The sequence below is a fragment of the Anabas testudineus genome, chromosome 16 (genome assembly GCF_900324465.2).
Source record: "Anabas testudineus chromosome 16, fAnaTes1.2, whole genome shotgun sequence".
In the NCBI taxonomy this organism is placed as follows: domain Eukaryota; kingdom Metazoa; phylum Chordata; class Actinopteri; order Anabantiformes; family Anabantidae; genus Anabas; species Anabas testudineus.
The window spans coordinates 9,267,237-9,291,790 of record NC_046625.1 but is presented as its reverse complement, the minus strand read 5'-3'; the positions used below and the strand labels follow the sequence as shown (position 1 = coordinate 9,291,790).

Here is a 24,554-nt window from a genome sequence, read left to right as displayed (position 1 = left end):
GCTGAAGGCTCAGGGCTGCGTGTGTTCTCACCGTGTCCGGCTGCAGGAATCTCCTTCAAACAGATACGGATCAGTGAATTTGGCCTTCACATCACAAGGCAGAATCACTGCTGGCTCTCAGATTTGGGGACATGTAGATGTGGGTACACAAACTTTACAACCTTGCAGCTTTCACTTTTTGTTGATGCACTCTGTTTATTTCAATTACCTTACAAGAGTCTCCTTAATGTCAGTGTAACGCTGATTGATAGCCTTATCTGAAAAAACCATCTCAGTGAGCATTGTGATTTTGAATGTCTGACATGATACAGTATCTGAAATATATGGACCATATATGACAAGCTTCCTGAGTTGGTATGTAGGTTGGGTGTCATTAAAAGTCACCTTGAATAAGTGTGTCAATATAATGTAAAGTATCTAGTAGCAGGACAAATCTGATTTTCCCTCCAGTGACATCACATCTGGGGTTTATTCTTAGCACTTCATCAGTCGTTTCTCAGGGTGGATAAGGACATAGTGAAATGTGTGGGTGAATGATGACAGACTTTATTTTGAACACAGGAATTTAACGCAGGCCTGGTATTATTACGACACTCTCTCCTACATAGCGGAGCCAAGTTTCCTATAGTTATACTTTTACTACAACATATGCATGGCTTAGTGTGATTAATGCACAGCATAATAAAAATCACATCATTTTAAGTAGTGGTTTAATAAATTAATTGTATTGTCATTAGTGACAGACCCCACTCTGGCAAAAGCAAGGCTGAATGTACTGTAAAGATTTGCCAGCACATGTGATATCAATTTGAGTAGGCTCAAAAAAACAAGGCCACAAATCAACACTCTTCATTCATTATTTATTATGAAGATGATCACACACTCAAATTATCAGGACCAGTTTTTGTAGCCGTAGTAAAGGTTTCCATTATTTAATTACAAGAGGTAGAGCCAAAGTCATGCAAGTGTAATACACTCTAACATGTTCCCCAATGATATATATTCCTTCGCTTCAGCACTCGTGGATACTGCATGTGTAGTTATTATGAAGTCCTATTGAGAAAAGATGATGAGCACGATAATATAACAGCACTTCTCCCGTCAGGGGATGCCACAGCGATGCCCTTCCTGCCGCAACTCTCCCATTTTAATCCAGGCTCTGGGTGGTGCTACACCAGGTGGGGTAGGATGCAAACCTTTGGCCTTCTGTAGCACAACCCAATAAATGACAACAGCACATAAAATTAAAATAACAAAACACACATAGCCTCACGTTAGCAGCACATTTCAAAATGAAACTGTGCAACCTCTTAACAATGGAGGCATTGTGATGCACTGACCTCCAAATAGTGCCACAGTTAATGTCAAGCTGTGCTGTTATTTATCTCAGGTTCGAGTTGGAACCCAGCGCAGTGACGAGTTTGGCTTAGTCCCTGTCCCACTGCTCCTCGAGCAAAATATATTCTTTCCTACAAATGTTCTCATTTCATTCTGTTTTGCCCGTGAGAGATGGTTTTACCACTCTTGGCTATGGCCTCAAGTTGATGCTCCATCTTTCTGTTCCCACTGGGGCTGTCATACTTCGTAATGTTTGCCGTGTGACCACCACTAACCCCTTATTGCACTTATCCAGCATCCCTGTAGCAGCTGCTCTACTTGTCTCATGGTCCATTTTTGCCGCTCTGATGCAGCTCCTATTTGACTGTTGAAATCTTGTATTAGAGTCCTTCTATTTCGTTCGTTTAGCTAGATGAGAAGAAAACTGCTTCTCTGATGCCACTCGTCGTCCTGAAGAGGAATATTTTCATAGTGATCCTGAAACCTGCATGAATGGGTACTCACCCTGGTCAACAAAACCTCCGATTGAGCAAATCCTCCAACTTCTCATTTATCTGCTGGAGTGTTATCCCAGCCCACGGCAGCAAAGGACAAACTGCAAAGTGGCACAAGTGCTGGCTGAGAACAGAGTCTGTAGCCTTTTTCACCTCCTCTCACCAGACAATCAATCTCTTCTGACCTCTTACTCACTCCATTCCATTGTGGAGAAGAGGATCCCAGAGGATCATCTTGAGGCATTGCTGAGCATCTTTAAGTGGTTGTAGACAAGATGCGGGTGACCAGAGCAGGAGCGAGACCAAAGCTCTCTGTCTGTTCCCACTACATCGGGGATGTGCAGCTCACTGCCCACAGTTTGCCAGCCTTCTTACCATCCCAGCAGCCAGCTGCATGATTTAAACTGGTCCAGCAAGGACTGAAAACAGCAATAAATATCACTGTCAGCTCAAATTACATGACATCAGCTGGGGTCTCCCATTCAAATCTGCCCATGATTTGACTAACAAAATGAAAACCAGTGGTGGTGTGAGCTTTATGAGGAATCTGTTGAAATATTTCACATTTCATATTTAGATTTGATGTTTAAACATCCTTATCAGTAAGTTGTCCAAGCTGTTGCCCTGCACATAACCCACAACGTGCTACTAGCTTCAGTGCTCTAATATAATAATGATAATGAAGAGGTACAGCATGCACAATATGTGTGAATAGATGGATGTATATAGTAGAATGTTTTCTTTTACTACAGCATCTTTCATCTAACCAGAAAAAAGAATAGATGAAATCCTGAATGTGATTTTGTCCACACACAATGGCAGTAAAGTTTAGGGTGAGAGTAAAGATGTATAGACAGCTGTTTTTAATCAAGGTTACAGATAAAACTACTTAAACTCAGAATCACAAGGTTAGCTGGAGAAATAAAAGAGCTGGGTTTAGAGAGTACCTACACTTAAATGGAAAGTGTGGAGTGCTGCTGAGTCAAAGGCAGAAACGGATGAAAAAGCTTCATTAATGTGAAGAGAGTTCATTGTAGTGAAGTTTCTGTTGGACTACACACGAGGTTAGGTTTGAACAATGCGGAAAGAACAAGTTGTTATTAAAAATTGAATAGTTGAGCATAAAATATTAATGTAATTGAAAGCAATGTTTTGATAGCAGAGTTTGCCGTTGGATTTGTGATGAGGATGACGGCAGTGTAGGAGAAAGCTGTTATTTCATTCATACACCTGCATGTTGTGAAGCCGCAGCTTAAAGATTCTCTCAATAAAACAAGGTCAAGAGTAGAGTATTCACAAGTTAAGACTTTTAAGAGTCTTTTGTTTCCTCAGGAAATTACATGTAAATAATTTAATGATCATACTGGGCAGCACATGAAATTATGATTAAAATATACCATTATAATCATTTAAATCAAGTTGTTATTACTTTGTAAGGCTTTTTAAAGGCATTTATTCTTCTTATCTTAACTGTCCATGCTCTGCAGATAACCTGCCTACTAAGTGTTTAATTACACCTGATTTTTAAACAGTATATTACCAGTAAATGTATACATATGTAGTATATTAAAATCAATCTGCTGTGCCTAGACTCTATGTGTGTTAGAAAAATGACAAATCAAATACAGAACAAATACATTTAATAACCACAATAAACAATCAAACAATATAAATAGAGCAAGAAGCAAGAAAATAAATGACAAAACAACCTGAAGCCTTTGTGCAGCCATTAAAAGGGAAGAAAGAGTGAGTGAGAGGACACTTTGGTCACAGAGTTCATGGGAAATGCATAAATTAAGTTTAAAAAAAGTATTACAATAGTATGAGTGTTGTCCTAACATTTCTACAAACTATATAGTTCAAGTTCAGCTGGATCAGCACAGGGCACCAACCCAGCACTTCAGTTTACGCATGACCCAGCTTTATTTTAACCCACATTTTCAATTTCAAAGAGATATTGTGTCATCGTTTTAATTGTCTACTCCGCGCACTTGTTCTAAGTGGTTTACTGCACAGAGCACCTGCATGGACATGAGAGCTCTCCATTGAGTGAGTATCAACTGAAATAATAATCCAGTTCAACAAGATGTTCCACAACATTGTGAGAATAAAGTGCCGGACGCTTAGTGCCGATTTCTTAATGGACTTCACTTTGTGCATGGGAACCCAACCTGAAAAGCATTTCCCAGATCGTTGCCACCAAGTTAGAAACAAATTATTGTCTAAATGTCACTGTTGCTATTTTGACTGTCATAGAAGGAAAACGCCGGGTGTTACAGGTAACACTGACAGTGTTCCTGGTCTATTCAAGCATCCCGGCAGCAACAAAACCAAAACACTGAGACTGAAGCAACCAAATGATTCATTTTATTATTTACACATTTTCCTCCCATGACATGTCTGCATGTAAAAACTTCTAGTTCCACCTACTTTTATCATTTAGTGTAAACTAAAGTCAAGAACCACAAGCTTTTGGAGAAACAGAATTAATTTACCGGCACAGGCATGCTTGCCAAACCTGCATGAGTTTGGATGTTACTGCACGGACACTCAGCCAGGACAAACAGCACAGTGTGTCCAACAGACTTTCCAGCAACTACCGAGCTAAAATGAATCATTTTCAACCACCTGTTTTACTCTGACTTGCCTCTTAAGTTCATAACTTGCATTCCTAATGATGCCTGATGATGTCATAAAGACACTTTTTATGCTAAATATATTTTTAAAGGCTAACGTGAACTACAAAAACGATTCTGCTATTTCGCATCTGGCTTCACTGACACACTGTTATGATTTACTGGGATGTTGGAGCCATTTTTTTTTTTTCATTTTCTTAAGAACAGACTTAGAATTTCAAATCTTAAATGCCACAAAGCCGCCAGTCATTACAAACTCACGCTGTGCAGTGAAGCATAGTTCAAAAATCCAGCCACAGAAATGAATTCAAAATTTTAGCGAAGATAAGAGTGAATGTGTTTAAATTAATGCACTGGACAAGCATTTCCATTTGAAAAACGTGGAGTCTTGGGATTGAAGATTTCATTCTATGCAGACGTCATGTAGCTTTAATGAAATGTTGCTACAAGCAGATACAGAAACTGTCAGATAATAAGGTGACTTCATACAATATACACTTACAGCACACAGAAAATAAGCTATTCTTTTTTCTTTTTCTCACCTTTTACCTATTTAATTCTGAATAATAAATCATTTTAATAGGTCAGTGTTGATCTGTATAGCATGTACATGTTGTTATACTGTCCTTGTACTATTCAGGTGAAGCTGCTGCTGGTAAATTTACTTCCAAGAAAAGTACACTGAGTACACTACACAGAGCTCTGTAACACACTGTAGACTGATGGGAAATTATGAATAAAATACTGTTACTGCCACCTACTGGAACACAGCGGATCCTCCCTCTTTTAATGTTTCTGCAGCAATAATAAAAATACCCAAATAAATATCACATTTAGACCATTCATAGTTTATTTTGAAAGAATACATTTACCACAATGTGTGCATATAAAATGATGTCGGTGATTGTATTCTTACAGCTTATTTGCAGATAATTAAAAGCAGCTAGTGTTTGTCTGTGCACAAGGCTGAACGAGGTCCAAGCACACTTACCAACATAATTCACGAATAAAACATTAAATAGACATCCTTTGTTTCCACCTGGGTGATTTCTAATGAAATCCCTGATGGCTAACATGTAATAACAACAGATTGAATCTAGTGAACATGTCCCACTGCAGAATGTCATACAGGCATATTCTCCCTCTTGTGAACGCTTCTCATGTGTCTGCCAAGAGACTCCATCCATTTAAAGGACTTCCCACAGTGATTACACATAAAATGTTTCCCCTCAGTGTGGATGGTCTGGTGTCTGTTCAGCGCGCTCGTTGTGATAAAGGTCTTCCTGCATATTTCACATCTGTATGGCCTCTCTCCCGTGTGTGTCCTGATGTGAGCTGCCAGGTGGGAGCAGTTACTAAAGCGCTTTTCACACACCGAGCAGCTGTAGGGTTTCTCTTTAGCCTCCTCGCTGTTGCTGTTGTGGTACAGGTGAAAGGGCAGAGTCGGGTCATGCAGACTAGATTTAAGACTGGAAGGAGATGAGATGAAGTCCTTTATGTCTGATTCAAGACCTTCAAACTGCTCTGCGTCGTGGTCCATCCAGAAGTCCCTGTGGCTCCTCTGCTGTTCCTTCTTCACCTGTGAGGGTTCAGGATGCTCCTGCTCCATGCTGCCGGCCCCGTCCTCCTCGCTGTGTTGGAGCTCTGGGGCCTCCGCTGTGGGAACTGACTGATGGTGCTGCTGCTGGATTGCATGATGGTGCTGCTGATGATGGGTGGACTGCTGCAGCTGGGCTGCAAGGCATCTACCTGTCCGTGGATCTGAGGGGGGACAAGACACAATCACAACCATGCAAATCAACTAAAAACACATGCAAACTTGGCTAAGGTTTGGTTGTAAGCGGATTTCATTCAAACAGACCTGACTTGAGAAGCTTCAGCTGCAACCTGAGACGGTTGATTTCCAAATCTTTTAAACGGGAAATCTCCTCCTTGTACTCAGCTATCGTCTTTTCTACAGCTCCAAATATTTCCTCCGCCGCCGCAGCCAGTCTCTCGTTGAGAAACGCCTTCAGTGACTGCATTTTGGACACGATCAGAGGAAACCAGAGGCTCTGAGCTGCGCTCGGAGACGTTTTCTTGCGAAACCGTCACGCTTCGCTTGTAAACACGGACATGACGCAGTGTGTTCAACGTGAGGCACTAGCGCCCCCTGCTGGACCGGGGGACGACGGCAAGAAGGCCCCTCAGACCAAGTGGCGTCAGGCTGCACAAAGGTGGCTGCAATGCAATACATTCAATTTGTTCTGTCATTAAGTACATTTATGATGCATGTAATGTCATGCAGGTGTAAATTTAATTATATGTTTTAACACTGAGGTCATAGTTAATGAGACTGATGTTGTAAATAAGGATGACAAGTATTAAATAATGTTAAAACTGTAGCTCAACATCACAATTAACTATAATATCAGACATGAACACATTAGGGAGGTTTGTGATATTGGGTTATATTTATTAAAATGAGTTTAGTGTCAAACGAGGTTGAATAGAGTGAAGATACAGACTCACTGAAAGAAATTAGATCATTTTTACTATACTTGTTTAGTTAATTTAGATTTTATAAAGCTGCTGCCATGATCTGTCATGTTTCACTTATATCTGAAAAACAAAACTAAACATAACATTGCTATTTAAATTAAAATGCCACTGTTATTTTCTTGCCCACCATGTGTACATACAGTCCCAGCAGCACTGTCATCAGCTGAAGTGGTTCAATCCTGTGTTTCAACACAGTGAGAATATAAAGAGGACGAGCAAATATTTAGTTAATCCTGAATGTTTGCTGAAGACAAAGGTGCAGATAAGGTGAGGGGGATAACCCAAAATCCATCATGAAATCTCAACCTCAAACCTGCAGAAGCTGAAGGGATAACAAAAAAAAAAATACTTAAATGAAATAATGAGCATATTCTTCTTCTTCAGCTTGTTATTGTGTGTACCGTATAAATACATGTTACAGTCCAGATATGTTCTGCAACATATCTATACAGAAAACATTACAAACGGCAGCTTTAAAACAAACCGTGGACCACTGATTAAGAAACATACCTGCCGAATTTCTAGCCCATGACCTTAGCTGCTCTACTCTTAGTGTAAAAAGTAGAAAATGCCAAAGTCAAACTGTAAAACCTTGACATTTAAAGGCAACATAGACATAGTACACCTCTGCTTCCTGGCATGGTCTGTCACTCTAGTGAGAATGTGTTAGACATTTGTTAGAAATGTGAGCCCTTGTCATACTGCATTTAGACAGAATAATAAATCTGAAGTGGGAATAAAGCCTAGTTGTAACACGCAAAATGAAGAAATGAACATGCTCTCTGTGCTTTGGGTTTTATTTTCTGAGTTGTGATTGGCAAAGAAACAATTTTCCCCTGATACATGAATCTTTCACTGCAGAGTCTGGTTTAGTTCAGCGAGGATAAAAATAGCAGTCAAATGCTTCTCAGTATGGCATTGTCTCAACAGGACTTGACTCCTGTAACAAGATATGCTCTGCCATTCTGAGAATACTACTGGGATTATCATCCGTACATGTACTCAGAAGAATGGGTCATTAAACATGGCTGTATATATATTCTATAGAATATAAAATGAACACGATAATATTGAAAGGTTTTGGAAAGTCACAGCATAGACAAATCAGGTGAAACAACACAGTGAAACAGTGTCTGATCTGTTTATTATGTTTCCTTACAGCCTTCACACCTTCAAACCACGACACAATATGGCTAACATGTAATGGACACTGCCCTCCTGGCTGTACAGCCAAGGAAAGAGCAGATCATGCACATCTATTGGAGGGTCGGGGGTAAAAGCCACAGAACATAATTACACAAAAGAGACACCGGTGTTAAAAAGACAAATAACTCTGACTGACAAGAGTGGCGACGCTGTTCGCACAAAAGTCTGTAAACTTTTCAAGTAAAGGCGTGGACTGCTCGGCCACCTCGAGGTGTAATTTTCAGTCTTTACCGCTTGAGCACTTGGTGTGGAAGTTAGTGTGAACAGACTATTCTCAGTGGACTAACTCTTCAGTGCAGTACAGTGCATATGTCAACCTGTCCTTTTTCTTCATGACAAAATATACTTAAAAAAAAATAAAGGAAGAGGAGGGAATGACAACAATACACAAATACTTTGATTAAGGGGAGGGGGGAGGACGACTAAGTGCTGAGAGTGAGGGGTGATAAGTGGATCGTCTGAATGGAGTCGGCCTCTGATCATCTGGACATAGTCACAATGAAGCTGCCTGGGTTTTTAAGCCTTGGCGTTTATGATTGAAACAAATTCTGGCTTGAGGGACGCTCCACCGACAAGGAAACCGTCAACGTCTTTCTGGGAAGCCAGCTCTTTACAGGTGGCACCGGTCACAGAGCCTGAGAAGAAGAATAGACTCATGAGGAGAGATTTAAATATCCAAAATCAAACACAATCGTCATCTCATCGCACTGACTGACCTCCATAGATGATCCTCACTGAGTTGGCTACAGCCTCAGACACGTTGGTCTTCAGCCACTCCCTCAGCTTCTCATGAACCTCCTGAGCCTGAAATATGATACAGGAAGCAGACACATCATGATGTGATGATGAGGTTACAGTGACAGAGTGTAGTAATCATAAAATCAGGAAATACTCAGTGTTTCTAGTATTTACCTGCTGTGGGGAGGCAGTCTTGCCAGTACCAATGGCCCACACAGGCTCATAAGCAAGCACGACCTTGCTCCAGTCCTTTACGTTGTCTGACAAAAAGACGTGATGAGATTTAAATTAGTATCGATTTCAAGGTTGCACAAAAAAAAAAAAAAAAGAAGTGTTTAAACTCTGAATATTAAACTATATAAAGAGGTTGTGAAGCATCTTGTACCTGCGATGAACTTGGTCTGAGAAAAGACGACCTTCTCCGTGATGCCGCCCTCTCTCTCATCCAGCTTCTCGCCAATGCAGGCGATCACAGAGAGACCACTCTCCAGAGCATGAGCTGTCTTCTGACCAATCAGCTAACAACACACATGCAGCTCATCACAAAGTGTTCAAAGGGGGTCGATGGATTTTATGTGTATTTTACAGAGACATTGATTAGGGCTGGCTCAAACTGAGAGAACGAGATAAAATCATCTAGAATTACCTCATCGCTCTCTCCAAAGACGTGGCGCCTCTCAGAGTGTCCCAGGATCACCCACTCCACACCACAGTCCTTGATCATCGCAGGGCTGAAAACAGGCAACAGCCACACAATAAGCAAGAGAAATATTCAGTTTTAATACCGAAATCTAACCTAATAATACGTCACAGCTGACTGTAGAGGTATGTTTCTGCATTTTAGCTCCAGCTTTATTTCCACTGATGGACACAGTACATACCTGATCTCCCCAGTGAAGGCACCCTTGGGAACCTTGTAGCAGTTCTGAGCAGCTACACCGAACTTGGAGTCCAGTTTGGACCTAACACAGTCCAGGTAGATTGATGGAGCGCCACACACCACCTCTATAAACACAGAATAAAATAATGCTTCAATATTAACTGTACATACAAGTAAATTCACAAAAACAGTTGTTTTAATGTGGGTAAGATGGTTAATTAGGAAGAGTGACGATCTTTTGTTGCAAGACAGTAAAAAAAAAAAAAAAAAAACTGTTTCCATACTATTGACACTGAACAACATATCTACACTTATACAAAATGCATCAATGCTACTTTTGTAATTCTTAAACTGCCCAGTTGCCCAACTGTACTAGGCAACTAGCAATATATGATGCAACTATTTGACACCGATATGCATTGCACTATATACAAACAAAACGTTTGCACCCCTGTGCAAACATGATTTTATCAAAGTCAATGTGTGTACAGTCTGCACAGGTCAAGCAGAGTACAGTAAAGTCAAGACACTGACATTCACAATGTAACTGTATCTTTGGGGTCACGAGACTATATTGGGGTCTGTATTAAACACCGCTTGTTATTATTGGTTTGGTAAAGGTCATTTCTCCACAGCCTCTCTGCATCAAAGGTCTGAGTTCAGCCTCCAAAAGGTCACCTGTGAGGCTGCATTCTGGAGAAGCCTAAGAAAAGTCAGGAGCCAGAGTTCAAAAGGTCAAATGAAAGACATTAAATATCCAACGTAAACTCTGTGGAGAGGAAACTGTTGAACTCTGACTTTAACACTCTATGGAAAGGCCACTTGGAAAAGCCTGCTTGAGTTTCAGTGTGGCCTGTAAGGGGGCGGATTCATTAATGGAGCAAGGTCCAGGGATAGTCTGGACAGGATGGCCGATTGCTCCTGAGCAGATCAGGCCTGTGACTGGCATACACAACATTAATGTTGCATAACACAGACATGCAGGAGGAGCACCTCTGATGACAGCGGAAACAGGCTCCGACACGTCCAATGCCTCTCTGCTTTTGTTCGGGTATCACACACTGGACAAAATAGAGTCGTCTTAATAATAATAAAAAAGCAACAGTGTGCGGAAAGGCATCCGCAAATGTCTAGTGCTGCATTCAGGTAGCGTTGGAACAACCGAAAACACCGATTGCAATAACCGTTTTCCCCCTAGTCTTGCGTCTTTAGTATGAGTTTCGTTTTCTACCTGTGCAACGAGTTTTCTTATAGACTGACTTGACTAAAACAGTTTCCCATAGGTTCCAGTGTTCATCACCGTAGAGGCACCAGCCTCTCTTGAACGCACCCTGCACTCCCACAGCTGAGGCAGAGCTGGCTGCTGGACTACGTGCAGCCGCAAACGCACACGCACCAGCGACATTACTGAAAATGTGTGTGTGTTCGTGTGTGTGTGTGTGTGTTCGTGTGTGTGTGTGTGTGATCTGCATTCCTGTCTGCCTGTGGATTAGTGTTAGCCCAGTTAAAAACACAAGAAACCACTCAGCTCACACTAAATGCTAATTTAATAGGCCGTGAACCGTCTGTGATGCTGAGCCATTTTGACTTTGGATGGAAATCCGGTCGTGACATAAAAAGAGGAAATGAGACGCGAACACGTGGTTAAAATAACTAAAATGTGACCTCTAAAAAATACAACAGGTCACAGCTAAAAGAAACATTTGCTATAAGTTGACTCAAATCCACTTACCGACATTGGGGTCCACCTTGGCTGCGTTCAGGGTGTCGATGAGCTCCCCGAGGCTTTTCTTATCACCGTTCATCTTCCAGTTTCCACCAACGAAGAATTTCCTGGTCATTTTTGAGGAGTTTTTGCAACGTATTTAGTGAAAATTACAACTGTGTCGACAGCCCACCAAGGTGCACCTCGTCTGGGGTAAGAGAGCGGACGTGAACGAGCAGCTCTGAGTATTTATGAACTTGGAAATTATAAACCCTCCTCTGACTCGTCTCCATTGGTTTATGACGGCACGCCCTCAAACGCATCTCCCCGTTTGAGGAAGGGGAAAAGCTAAATGTCATGCGGCGTTCAAGGACTGCGTGTTAACCAGAAAAAGGGCTAAGGCAAAAAAGTATTATTAGTCCCGTCTGGTTCCATAAAATTGAAATATAAACAAATAAATAGCATCATAATGAAAACATAGATTCAGCATGATATAAAACAAACTGTGATTTCAGACTGAACAAAAAGCCAAAGTACCTGAACCCAGGAATAATACTGGATCAGTCTTCCTAGGTGTGCTTGCAGCAGATACCTTGCAGGTGGGTGATGTCAAACTTGGACTGTTCTTCTGTATATAAAGTGCCTAAAATCCCACAATTGCCAATACACACATGTTGTACTTCCCCAAAGGGATCAATAAAGTATGTCATCATTATCATCATTGTATCCGGGAAAGTTGAAGTAGAAATTAATGTGAAAAAAATTACATTGAATAAATTAATCTCTTAAGCTCTTTATCGCAAGTTTCAAATTAATATCATAAATTGTTGTGCATTCAGCTACAGTAAGTTAGAAAGAATAACTTAGTGAAACACCAAGTATCCTTGATTTGAACAAAATTAAGCTTTATCGATAAACACAGATTTCAAAACTTATCTAAGTCACAAGATGTAAATAAAAATAGTTATGCTCTACTTTCCCATATTTTAATTTTTAGGCCTGACTGAATTTTGAATCTTAATGTCAACAAAGTGCTCAAAAACAACAAAGAAATAAAGATGATCTCACATGGTACACAATTTAATGTAAGTACAGCTGGTATTGGTTTAAAGAACAAAAATAATATAGTAAAAACATGGATGAGACACAAAACAGTGCAATAAGTTCCAAACAACAAGCATTTGTCATTATCACAGCCACAGTAGCTGAATCAAAAACAATATCTTTAATCTACACCTTTTGAAATTATGTTGTTATCACATTATATTCTTTTGTAACTACAATACCAAACACATAAACTGCAGTAGTAACTTTAAATCAGAGTCCTTTATTATTTTAAACACAGCAGAAGTCAGGCTCGGAGCCCACTGTTTGATTGGCTGAGACGCCCTAAGTCCCGCCTCTATGTGCGGAAACCTGATTGGATGATAATCCGCTCTGTTTTGCATACCCAAGATGCAAAGCGGTGTGTGGCGATCAATTTATTATAAAAATGATAAAATTTAAAGTGTTGATGTTGGTGATAAATAAATGCTTACTTCATTTTTGCTATTTTGATTTTCATCCTTTTGTGATGTTGAATGAGAAAAGACAAACTCAAGACCGTGACAACATAACATGTGTTTAATGAAGTAGTACCGAAAGACGACGCTGAGTCCGACAGGAATTATTTGCTCTTTAGATATTTCTCTAGAAGGTTTCCTGTAAAGGGAAGCCCGCTGTGACTGTGAACAATAAAAACCTCAATACTTATATATAAGATACGTGTGTTCAGAGACAGTGCTTTATTTAAATGTATTTAATTAATAAAAATTAAACTGATCTTTTATTGTGGAAGTGCTTTAAGTAAGAAATTAAGCGTAAAACTGTCCAAATCAGTCAAAGGTGCATCAGAAACAATAGAAGCTGATAAATAAAATCTATCTAGTAATAATTTAATAAAGGGAAAACAGAGGAAAAGTAAAACTACCTACTCCACTTTACTGTTTTGCAGCACAGTGCATTGTTAGACCTTCGTGTGACCAAACGGGGGCAATCTTTCACCGTTTAACCACCTCCAGTAAAAATTTATCTTCTCACATTTTAATGACACATATCGTTGCATAATTCAGCCCGTGTTGCTGCTAGATCCAACAACCTTTGGCCACACAATGTGAAGATCATACCCGATAAAGATATGGTAAAGCGGGGAGAGACGGGTAGAGGTGGGGTCGAAGGTGGAGGGTGACACAGTTTAACTTCTGGAGGAGGTTGAACTGCCCTGAAAAGCCGAGTGTTGGCAGCGGGGTGGATGTTCGCCGGGAGCCGGTTGTAGCTCGTTCACTGAACCGTCGCCAACAAACGTTTCCGCCCACAAGAAAGATGGCGGCTCCCTTGCTGGAGAAACTGTCCGAGTCCTTAGGTTCCCCGGAGCCAGCGGTTCGACTCATTTTATCAATTTTAATCGGTAAGTTTCACCTCGTGAGTGAGAGCCAGCCGACATCCCGTCAACCTCGGTTGACAACTTTGACTGAGCAACTCTGGTTGCTGTGTGTAACTGTGTGTGCTAACGTGACGCTCGGGCAGCTACTAACGTTAGTTAACTGGGATACATTGCTCCAAACCGGTTGTATGGGGTTTTTTTTTAACGCACTGTGTAAATAGCTCAATTTTATTCCGGGTTAATCAGTCACTTACTTCCAAGAATCAAGGGATTAATTTCCAGAAAGCCTCTTAATAAATTGGACACATCAACTTTGGTGCAAAATGCCCCCACCGGCGGTTAACGTGGCTGTTAACTGACACATGAAGGGGGCTAACTTCTCACTTCTAATGCTAAATGAGTGTCGTGCTAAATGTCCACCCAGTCAGCCCAGCTCTAATGAAGTCTTTATTCTAGTTATGCTAGAACACAAACACTACACACAACTGGGTCAAGTTAGCTACACCGGGGCAAATACAGTCTATCACAATGTGCCCTTCCCAGATGGGTGAACTTGTCGGTGGGCTGTGGGATTAGCATGTTGTGTGAGACATGGAGGGCAGCTTGTGAAAATAAGAACTTAATGTGATGAAGCTGACAAGAAGAATGAGATCAGGCTGACAAAATGTGTCCCCTTACCCTGTATTATCTGCTCAGTCGGGTGTCATTACAGTTCATAGTTCAAAGCTGGTGTTTTGTTAGAAGTTGTAACAAGCAGCCTGCTTCAGTTCAGTGTGTGTGTGTGTGTGTGTGTGTGTGTGTGTGTGTGTGTGTGTGTGTGTGTGTGTGTGGTAGGGGAAGGGCCCCCTCCATGCTGTCATCTCAACTTTGCTCCAATACATAGGCACGTCTGTTCTCCCCGTGCCCTTCCACACTAACAATACAACACACTGTACATTGAATCTGAAGGTACACAAACCAAGTACTGAAGTAAAAGTGAAAGTGCATGATTAAAAAGTACTTAACTACAAATAGTAGTAAATACTTTAGAAATTGATGTCTCTAGGTATCAGTTCAGCATAACTACTGGTTTAAAGTATTTTTTTTTGCGCAATTAGTGTGCTACTCTAGTCTGATAATTGATGGTTCAGCTAAAGAAAAGTATTAAAGAAAAGGTACTGAATATATTACTTAATCTAAGATAATCTGATTTCTAATTATTGTATAGGCCAATTAAGAGAATATATTTATGATTTCCTTGTCCTTGTTGCCAATGACGTGTTAAGTATTCTGAGTAATAGCTCATACTTGTTACTTGTTAGTCCTTCCCCTTTGCCCTGCCCCTCAATCTAAAAGAGAACTGGGCCACCCTTACCCCCATACCCTTACACATGAACGCTCAAAATGGAGGGTCAGGGCAGAGTAGTACAGGCAACAGGCCAAATAAATAGCCTAACATTCATTTCTTCTATTCAGAAATCTACCAGGAAAAACTAACTAATAAAAAGGTAACAGCTGTGAGTGTACACTTGTAATTACATTTTTAATAGTAAGAAATAATACATTTCAACTTATACCCATGTTTGTGTAAATTTGCTGTCAAATAAAAAATTACTATATTTGCAGCTGAATTATGGTGAATTAAAGGTTACATAATGTGAAATACCTAAGTAAAGTAGAAGTACCTTAAAACTTTACCTAAATACATTACCTGAGCATTACTTTTCCACCATTTTCATTCAAATCAATCTTTGGCTTGCTAACGTATAAAACCCTTTAGTCAGCCAGTTGCGTTGTCAGCCTACCGGTGTTGCTTAATATGTATTTCCTTATATTGTGGTCGTAACTGCCCTACCACAGTTCGTGTTAGTGAAATACTAGGCGTTTCTGCTACTATACATAGGTGGACTTAACTTGGGCTTTAGGCAACTGTAGCTCTTTTGCAAGAACAACTGCTGTACATAGAAGTACACTGTGTTGAACTTGAATGTGAGTACATTTTCAAAATCCACTTGAAAAATGAACCACAACAGCTAAAAGTTTATTTCACAAGAACCTTTCAAGACTCTGCATTCAACTCAGATGATTAGGTCTACAGCAGCTTTACCTTATTAAGTGGATTGTGGGAGTTTTAAAAGGATAAGGCTATGGTTATTTAAATGTCCTCAAATCTCATCAAAGTTAGAAACCACAATTTGTTCATTTGGACTTCAGCCCAAATTCCTTTGCGCCTCCTGGACTTGGTAAAAAACAGATCAGACAGATTCAGTCTTATTATTTAAAAAAGGTGGCATGAATTCCTTTAACAGCAGGGACAGAGCACTGCATGCCAGCATTACAAAACAGTAACACTAAAAATAGTAGATAATTTTCAGCAATTTTAATGCATTTGCAGTTGTGAATATTTATGGAATAAGGATAGTGTATAAGTGGTTGGCTCAAAATAAACCACAGCAACCATTTGCACAATAATGACAGTGCCATCCAGTGTGGGTCATTGTGTTTTTAGGATTTGGACAACAATGGAGATCCTTAGCACTGAGAAATAAACAAATCAGGCTTTGGGTATGCCAGCAGTACCTATGATTATGTTTAGCTCAATGTTAGGGTCAGTTTTAAATGATAGTTATTGGAAACAAATTACAGAAATTTATTTATTTTGTGTATGTATTTTTTTTATTATTTAAAATAAGTAAATTTAAGGCCCTTTTTATATTAAGCTGCATCTAAAATGTATATGGATGAATAAGATGTGAATAATAACTATAACCTGGAACTCAAATCACCTTTTTTGATGATGAACTTTTGAAGTTCAAGTTCTTTGACACCAGGACAGAGTTACTGAAGAAAATGTTACTGGGCAGTTAACTTTCTCTTTAATATGCCAGATAAGCAGCAACACACAACACACATGCACACTAGTGGTACTATTGTGTTGCGTTCTGCATGTTTGCAGAACAAGGTCATGGTTGTTAATACAGTAGGTGTCAACAATAGCTCACTTAGCTGATGTGAAAGAACAAACTGTATATGTCTATTAACAGTTTTTTCCTCTCTGTCTTCCCTGCAGGGTATCTTTGTGCTCTGGTGTACCGGCGGTTTTTGTTCTACAAGTCTCCCACAGTTATCCACTTGTTCCATACTTTCTCTGGACTGGCTCTAGCGGCATTCAACTTTGGTGAGATAAGAAAGGGGTTTGAGGGCATGTGTTGGTGGTGGAGAGATTGTATGGATGTTATTTAGCTGTAAAAAATGGATGCATTGTTTGCATCTGTGTTTACTTGCTTGGACTCTTCTTCTTCCCTGCATTAGGTTAAAAGCTTAACTGAAACATGCGAATGAATCATCAGCTGTTGTTGAATGATTTCTGGGTTGAGGAAGTAAATGTGATATTCTGTAACAGACTGCACCACCGGCTTTAATCTGTGATTTTGTTGCCTAAATACTTTTCCTGTCCTGTAGGATAGACTAATTTGTTAATAATGTAATAATAATAATCATTGTATTTATTTACCATCAGATTTGTCCATTATTTTCTCAGTTCATTTGTTGTTTTGTCCAGAAACTGCTGAAAGTTAACGAATAATGTTCCAGTGTTTTCAAGATTGTTTGTTTTGTTTGACCTGCAGTTTCTTTAGAAACTAAAGTTACTCAGTGACAATGACTAAAGTATTTAGTAGCTGCATTTTGCAAGGCATACTTCCTCTTCAAAAGTGAAAATTTGGTTATTTTGTTTCCTATTTACAACCGTAGACTTTGGCTTCTATAAACAAGGAATTTGAATTGATTTCTCAGAAAACTGGTAAATGTAAAAAATCTATTTTCACTATTTTCTGACAGGTCGATCCAAAATAGTCAACTAATCTAGCAGTCAATGGACAGATTAATTGATTAGTTGCTTCCCTGTTTTAATTACTGTTCTAAAAGACTACAAATATCAGTAAATATTAAAGTTTTGGCAGTTTACTGGAAGCAAAGTGTCAGTTTAGCCCAATGTTTTTTCTAAACTTCCACAGTGACAGTAATGGTAACACGTGCTGCCGTGCATAGAAATAAAGGATGGGATGCAACTTCCTAAACAAACTACTAACACTCATTTCCTTCTCTTCTTTATTTTGTTGTGGCTGCACTTGGATATTACAGCAGGTCTGTTGCACTGCCTTACTCATTGTGGATACTCATTTTTTGGCTGTTATCATATTCAGTACATCATATCTTCAAATTTGTCCACTCCATCTCTGCCAATATTGAACTGTTGAGATAAAATGCTGTTGTCATGTCCAGTCTTACACGCCACACTGCACACACTGCACTCACCATCGTCTCCACCCTCCCATGTCTGTCTCTTTCGTAGGCTCTCAGCTCTGTCACTCCGCAATATGTGTCCTTGTGCAATTCCTGATGCTGAGGCTCATGGGAAGGACAGTAACATCTGTCCTGAGCAGCTTTATCTTTCAAATGGTGACGTATCCCTCTGTTCCTTTTCCTTCCTTTCCTGTTTTCCATATGTGCAGATTTACTTTGTACCATTAGCTCCCCACTGTCCAGAGCCAGACTTTTACAGCAGTGGCTCAGGGACTGGCCAGCAGTTGGTCTACACAGTCTTTTATCTGATTTCTGTAGCTGCAGTCTGTGATTTCCTTTAAATGCTTTATTAATGTTTGTCCCATGTGTTATAAGAACCACTTACAACCCAGAACAATAATCTCAGTCATCTCAGCAAAGTGTCACATACTTCCTGTGAAAATGTTGCAGCCTTTGTTTTTGCATGCTCTTGCACTTTATGCCCATATGGTAATGAAACTGTGTGCCTAGACTAATACCTAGAATTTGCCTACTCAAAAACATTCTTTTTTTAACCACATTTATGCTGTGCATTGTTTGGGCACTCTTTTCTGCTGGAGTGTTCTGTTACTTACAGCTGTGACAAAATGATGAGCTCATATTTGATCATTCAGAGTTGCTACGTGGATGTTTTTGGTTTTCATTATTCTCGTTCTGGTATCTTCATGTAGTTATACCTGCTGGCAGGGTATTACTACACAGCGACAGAGGAGTATGACATCAAGTGGACTATGCCTCATTGTGTCCTCACACTAAAACTTATTGGTAAGTGGACTAGAGCTCTCTGCACTACTCAGCTTGATAAGCCCACCTGTTTTATAAAGTACAGGCTTGATATCTTCCTGTTGTTGCAATCTTCTGTGGTCTCTAGTGAAAAGTTAACTCCCTGATAAATTGCTGACAGGCCTCTACATGCTTTTATGTGCTTATTCAGATGATCATGGTATCCTATTCACTCTAACATAGTTTCTCACAGCAGTTACTATTTCTGATTTCAGGTTTGTCACTTGATTACTATGATGGCGGGAAGGATGCGGTGAGTTTATCTTTTTTGAATGATTATTCGTCAATGTGTTGATGATGTCAGCTTTGAATATTCATTGTTTGAGATATGCTTATCTCCTAGATCCTGCAAGTGTTATCTTGCACCTTTTTTTTTCTTCACCATGTCATGTGTAAAAGAGAGATAGAAGAAGATATAATATTCTACAGTTTTCACCACTAACAAGTAGGTGACCACTGTGTGCAAGAAGTGTAAGAAGCTGGAATAAGGCTAAATAAATAAATAATTTGTAAATGTTAGTGCCTTAACACAACAGTGGCTTAAACAGAGCCCACACTGTATTCGGGCACTTTTCAATTAATATCTACATGCCAGTTCACAATTATTCAGTTAATAGTTTGGCAAATACAATATCAGGAGATAATAAAGAATTATCTTTATAATTCCCATAAATGCAGCAATGGCATGTTGTTTGTTTTGTCCAGCTACAAGTTCAAAACTTAAAATATTAATTTTAAAATTATAATAAAGAAATAAAAGCTTGGTGTCTGGAGTTTTGCATTCATTAAGTAAGCAATTAATAGACTAACCATTTACAGCCTGCAGTTAAATGCTAGGTAATGAGTATTTAGTGCAGTGATATTGAGTTTATAGTTAGTGTAGATCTGTGGTCATTTTCTCTTTTGTAACTAGATCCATCATCGGCTGTTTGTTGTTTCCTCTCTTCTCCGCTCCACTCTTCTGTTTTTATTCTTTCATCATTTTTCTTCTCATGTCATTAAATTCCAGTCCCAGCTGAGTTCAGAGCAGAAGCACTCAGCCCTGTCGTCTGTGCCCTCTCTGCTCGAGGTGTGCGGCTTTTCCTACTTCTATGGAGGCTTCCTGGTGGGACCCCAGTTTACGCTACGCAACTACCAGAGGCTGGTTGGAAGGGAGCTGACCGACTGCCCTGGAAAGCCTCCAAACAGGTGACAGAGCCAGGAAATTGTGAAAAGAAAAATTTGCTGCCCAGCATTACTACCCTTCAGTTAACATTCTTCCACCTCTGTCTCTTCTTTTTCTGCTCTATACCTTTTATTTTCTCTTAGTTTTATACCAGCTTTAAAAAGGTTTGGGCTGGGTTTTGTCTGTGTGGTGATATATACAATATTTAGCCCCTATTACCAAGACAGCTACTTCTTGACAGATGAGTATGAGGTGAGAATAACAAATATCTACTCAATCAAATAACTAATACATTTCTTAACGTCTGACAAGTCGGAGCATAAGAATGCCCTTTTCATTGTCTAAAATGTTAAACTGTTCTTTCCACAGAATCAGCCGTTCTGGTATCGCTGTGTGTTTATTCTGCTTTGGGCTAAATTTGGTTTGTATAAATACGTCAGCTGCTGGGTTATAGCGGTGAGTAGCCTCTTGGCCTGAACATATGTGCATAAAATGTGAACAGCCACTGATTTTATTTCCTAAAATATTACTTGTTCATATGAAACTGCATTAATATACAGTACCCAGTACAACCCTTGTTAGGGAAAAGCATTACCATGAAAACTTTGTAAGCATTCATATGTGAATTATTCAGTTTTTAGGCAGCCCCCTGATCAGTCCAGATTAACATGTACAAACCCATTTTATCAGATTCTTGTGAAAATGACAAATGGTGAAAATGTGTGTTACAGGAAGGTTCATGTATATTGGCTGGCCTCGGCTACAGTGGCGTAGTAGATGGTAAACACCAATGGGACGGCTGCGCCAATATGAAGGTGTGGCTCTTTGAAACCACGCCGCTTTTCGGAGGAACCATTGCTTCTTTCAACATCAACACAAACGCCTGGGCTGCTAGGTTAGTGCTGAGCCTGATATCTGTATGATGGTGGTATGATGGTGTAAAAGTTAAGTATTTACTTAGACGATAACAGTGAAGAAGAGGAGATGACAGTTCAAGCCAATGATTCACAAAAAGGAGGTGTCTGATATCACGTGCCTCTGTCTGAAGTTTGTTTAAATGGCATGAGAATCGTCACAGGGAGGCAGCGACATCCTGGAAGAGGCTTAAAAGTTAGCAATTTTCAGACAATTGTAGTTTTGCAACATTAGCTTCATGCATGAAATTCTTTGCACATGTGACATCATTTGATGATGACCACAGTGAGCAAAGCAATTTCTACAACATACAGTTTATTACATGGTCTATTTCAGCTGAATGCATTAGCTACCTGAGCTGAGCTGATCTTAATACTATTTGCAGCATGAGACAGAGGGTGGAGAATTAAAATTTAAATTGAAAAGGCTCTAGAAATGCAAAATGTTTCTTAACAGGTTAACTAATAAGGTAAATTAGGACTAGGTGACAGGGGTAATATGATATGAATCATTCACTAAATCCTTTTCCTGTGTACTGCGTCACATGTTGTTTTTTTTATCACTTTCCGCCTCAGCTGAGGAAACATTTGCCATATTTGCCAGAAGCACACACCTCCAGACACTCTCCTCAAAGACATTCATGGCGTTGCACTCAGTTGTAAACTGGCACAAGTACTTGTGAGAAGAATGAAAAAAGAGAGCTTGAGAAAGGTGTCCAAATCCTGCCCACTTTGTCACTCTACACACCTGGTCAGTCACTGACATCAGAAAGGTGTGAATGTGTGTGGAGGGGACGGATTTAGATGCTGTTGTAAATAATGATGCTGTAAAAGCAGTGTGCAAGGCATTTAAATGGTAGTACTTCATGTACTTAGTTGTCTGACCCTGCTCTATACAGCTACTGCTGCAGTTTGTCACCGTGTGAAGTAGGGAGGAAAAAAACAAAGCTTTGGGAAATGAAAAAACAGTCTTAGTGCACTGGTCTAATATTTTACAATGCTGTATTCTGGGCCACCAAAGTACCCTTGTAGAGGATGTAAAGTTGTTGAAATTATTTAATATATCTTTTGGTTGCTATGCAACAGCAATGTAGATTTGTGATACCTTTGTGACTGCCATCATGTAGATATTATGTAAAACTTGGATTATTAACTTGACTTGGTTGTTTCTCTCTTCTTTTTTTAAAGACATGTCTTCAAGCGGTTGAGGTTCCTGGGCAATAAGACCCTGTCTCATGTGACCACACTGTTCTTTTTAGCTATTTGGCACGGCCTTCACTCCGGCTACATCTTGTGCTTTTCCCTGGAGTTCTTCATCATCACTGTAGAGAGACAGGTATGTCGCTGGGTAATCTGATATTAATACATTTGGATATTTATTTCAGTACGTGATCATTTAGTTATTTACCTCTTGTATAATGCCTATTAAACTAAACAGCTTTGCATCATCTAAAACCATTTATTAACAAAAGAATATCTTGTTAATAAATGGCATGACACCATTGATCAAATGTACCTCACTGCTGAATGTATGTGTAATTAAATATTGACTACTGATGGCTTGACATCAGTTTATTATATAACCATTCTTTATTGGAGGGCTGTAACCATTATGGAATATAACTATCTGTGTGTGTGTGTGTGACAGGCGCAGGCGCTGGTGAGGGACAGTCCCTTGCTGACAAAGCTGGCCAACAGCTCACTCTACCCTCTCATCTATGTAGTACAGCAGTTTATCCACTGGCTCTTCATGGGCTACTCTCTGGTGCCATTCTGCCTCTTCGCCTATGACAAATGGCTCAAGGTAACTCACAAGTCTGTCAATAGTCATAGGATACCAATCACTTTTTTCTCTTCATTAAACTTTGGGTGTCCACAGATCATGTGTAAGGGAAGAGAGACAGAGAAGCCAACACTGAGAGCCAGTAAAACTATGAGATACTGCGTTGTAAATAATTGAGTCTTTGAGGAACACCAATGAGATCATAAAATGTCATTGAGGGGCTTGATTTGTCTAATTTAGACATACATAGGAGTTTCTAACTGCTCAACGTCGGTAGCCAGACCCAGCTGGTCAAGTGACATTATTCTTACAGTGATTGCAACGGTCTTAAAGTCAACAACAAGAAGGCAACTGTGACATATAAAAGGCTTCACATTGCGTGGATCACGCACACTGAAGAGACTTCATTCTTGTAAATTGACTTTAATTGTACCGCACGAGTAAGTAGATGTTATCATCATCAATATACATATATTACAACTGATGTGCCCAAGTTCATTCAGTTTAGCTTGTTGAAGGAGGAATGTGATGGATGGATTAAAGGACAGATCTGTAGAGAGTGGCAGGGTGAAACTGGTGAGAAACTCTGTGGACAGGTGAAGTGGAGGCAGAGCAGGTGGCATTCGTAACTCTTCATTTTACGTTTGTTTATGTCTTTGTTTTCCAGGTGTATTCATCAGTCTATTTCTGCGGTCACCTGTTCTTCCTCGTAGCCTTTTTGATCATGCCATACCTTCGTAAGGCATTGGTGCCTAAGAAAGAACGGAGCCAGAAAAAGCAGGAATAAAAATTAATACGAAGATTGTGCATGGTAAGCAAGTTCCAGCTTCACGTTGTGCCTTTTAGTTTTAGTCAAAATTTTAATAGAGACAAATGACGAGCTGTGAAATGATGTGTTTTTTACTTCCAGGTTCATCAAAGGCTAAGAATCCACTCAAGGGAACTGTGACTTTCAAGGAGCAGAATGGAAAATATTTTAAGGCCTTTAGTAATATATATATATATATATATATATATGTCCATGTAAAAATAAATTTCTATATATTTTTGTGTTTTAAACAGTAAAAGTGTTTTTATAAACATTTGGAGAAATGTTTACAGGAAATTACCATCGTGCCACAGGGGGTATTTGTGAGCCAATCAGGGGCGATTTCCTGTTTTTTTTTTTTTTTTGTTTAATTGTCACAGGTTCACAGATCTATCATTGACTCTGATATGTATGTGTGTTTGTTTTGTTTCTGTCTCACATCTCGTACCATGTTAACAGCAACAGTAAACCTTCACACGAGGTTTACACAAAGTGCCGTAGAGTATATGGTGCTTTTCTAATGTAATAACACAACACGTATTACTTTCTCCAACATAATAATTAGGTGGAGGGCTCCTGACTCAAAATGGCCTTGTAATAATGAATGTTTTTTCTTCTTCAGTATTCAGCTCAAATTTTTCAGTAAATTTGTTCAATTTGATTTATGATGTTGGGTAACAACATTTGATTTTATAGAGTTTTAAAAACTTTTATGAAAAAACTTCTAGCTTTGGATAAGATTTTTTAAAATGGATTGACAGTGTTCTCCTGCCTTTTCTTTCTTTCTTTTCTTTTTTTTTTTTTTTTTACTTTCTCTG

The 24,554-nt window shown here is 39.5% G+C and overlaps 3 protein-coding genes and 1 non-coding gene across 5 annotated transcripts; 2 read left to right on the top strand and 2 right to left on the bottom strand.

Annotated features, from left to right (window-relative positions):
• Positions 1–5,053: 5,053 nt before the first annotated feature.
• LOC113169309 (zinc finger protein 664-like) lies at positions 5,054–6,556 on the bottom strand. Its single transcript, XM_026370630.1, has 2 exons — positions 6,330–6,556; positions 5,054–6,229 (listed from the first exon to the last, which is right to left on the bottom strand). The coding sequence occupies exons 1-2, from the start codon at positions 6,490–6,492 to the stop codon at positions 5,592–5,594; spliced, it is 801 nt and encodes a 266-aa protein (XP_026226415.1). The 5' UTR covers positions 6,493–6,556; the 3' UTR covers positions 5,054–5,591.
• A 1,578-nt stretch (positions 6,557–8,134) lies between these two features.
• tpi1b (triosephosphate isomerase 1b) lies at positions 8,135–11,778 on the bottom strand. The gene is made up of 7 exons (XM_026370637.1): positions 11,566–11,778; positions 9,835–9,958; positions 9,600–9,684; positions 9,339–9,471; positions 9,128–9,213; positions 8,932–9,019; positions 8,135–8,850 (listed from the first exon to the last, which is right to left on the bottom strand). The coding sequence occupies exons 1-7, from the start codon at positions 11,672–11,674 to the stop codon at positions 8,732–8,734; spliced, it is 744 nt and encodes a 247-aa protein (XP_026226422.1). The 5' UTR covers positions 11,675–11,778; the 3' UTR covers positions 8,135–8,731.
• A 1,424-nt stretch (positions 11,779–13,202) lies between these two features.
• On the top strand, positions 13,203–13,257 carry LOC113171192. Its single transcript, XR_003299694.1, has one exon. It is a non-coding gene; the product is annotated as a U7 small nuclear RNA (small nuclear RNA).
• A 406-nt stretch (positions 13,258–13,663) lies between these two features.
• On the top strand, positions 13,664–24,443 carry lpcat3 (lysophosphatidylcholine acyltransferase 3). 2 transcript variants are annotated; one of them, XM_026370595.2, is made up of 14 exons: positions 13,664–13,984; positions 17,010–17,117; positions 18,083–18,085; positions 18,294–18,400; positions 18,955–19,048; positions 19,282–19,319; positions 20,076–20,254; positions 20,375–20,483; positions 20,601–20,687; positions 20,963–21,126; positions 22,334–22,481; positions 22,794–22,949; positions 23,596–23,739; positions 23,839–24,443. In XM_026370595.2, the coding sequence occupies exons 1-13, from the start codon at positions 13,900–13,902 to the stop codon at positions 23,713–23,715; spliced, it is 1,398 nt and encodes a 465-aa protein (XP_026226380.1). In that variant the 5' UTR covers positions 13,664–13,899; the 3' UTR covers positions 23,716–23,739; positions 23,839–24,443. The 2 variants fall into 2 exon arrangements, with proteins under 2 accessions (XP_026226380.1, XP_026226381.1); XM_026370596.2 differs by lacking the exon at positions 18,083–18,085 and having other exon boundaries at positions 13,665–13,984.
• Positions 24,444–24,554: the final 111 nt, after the last annotated feature.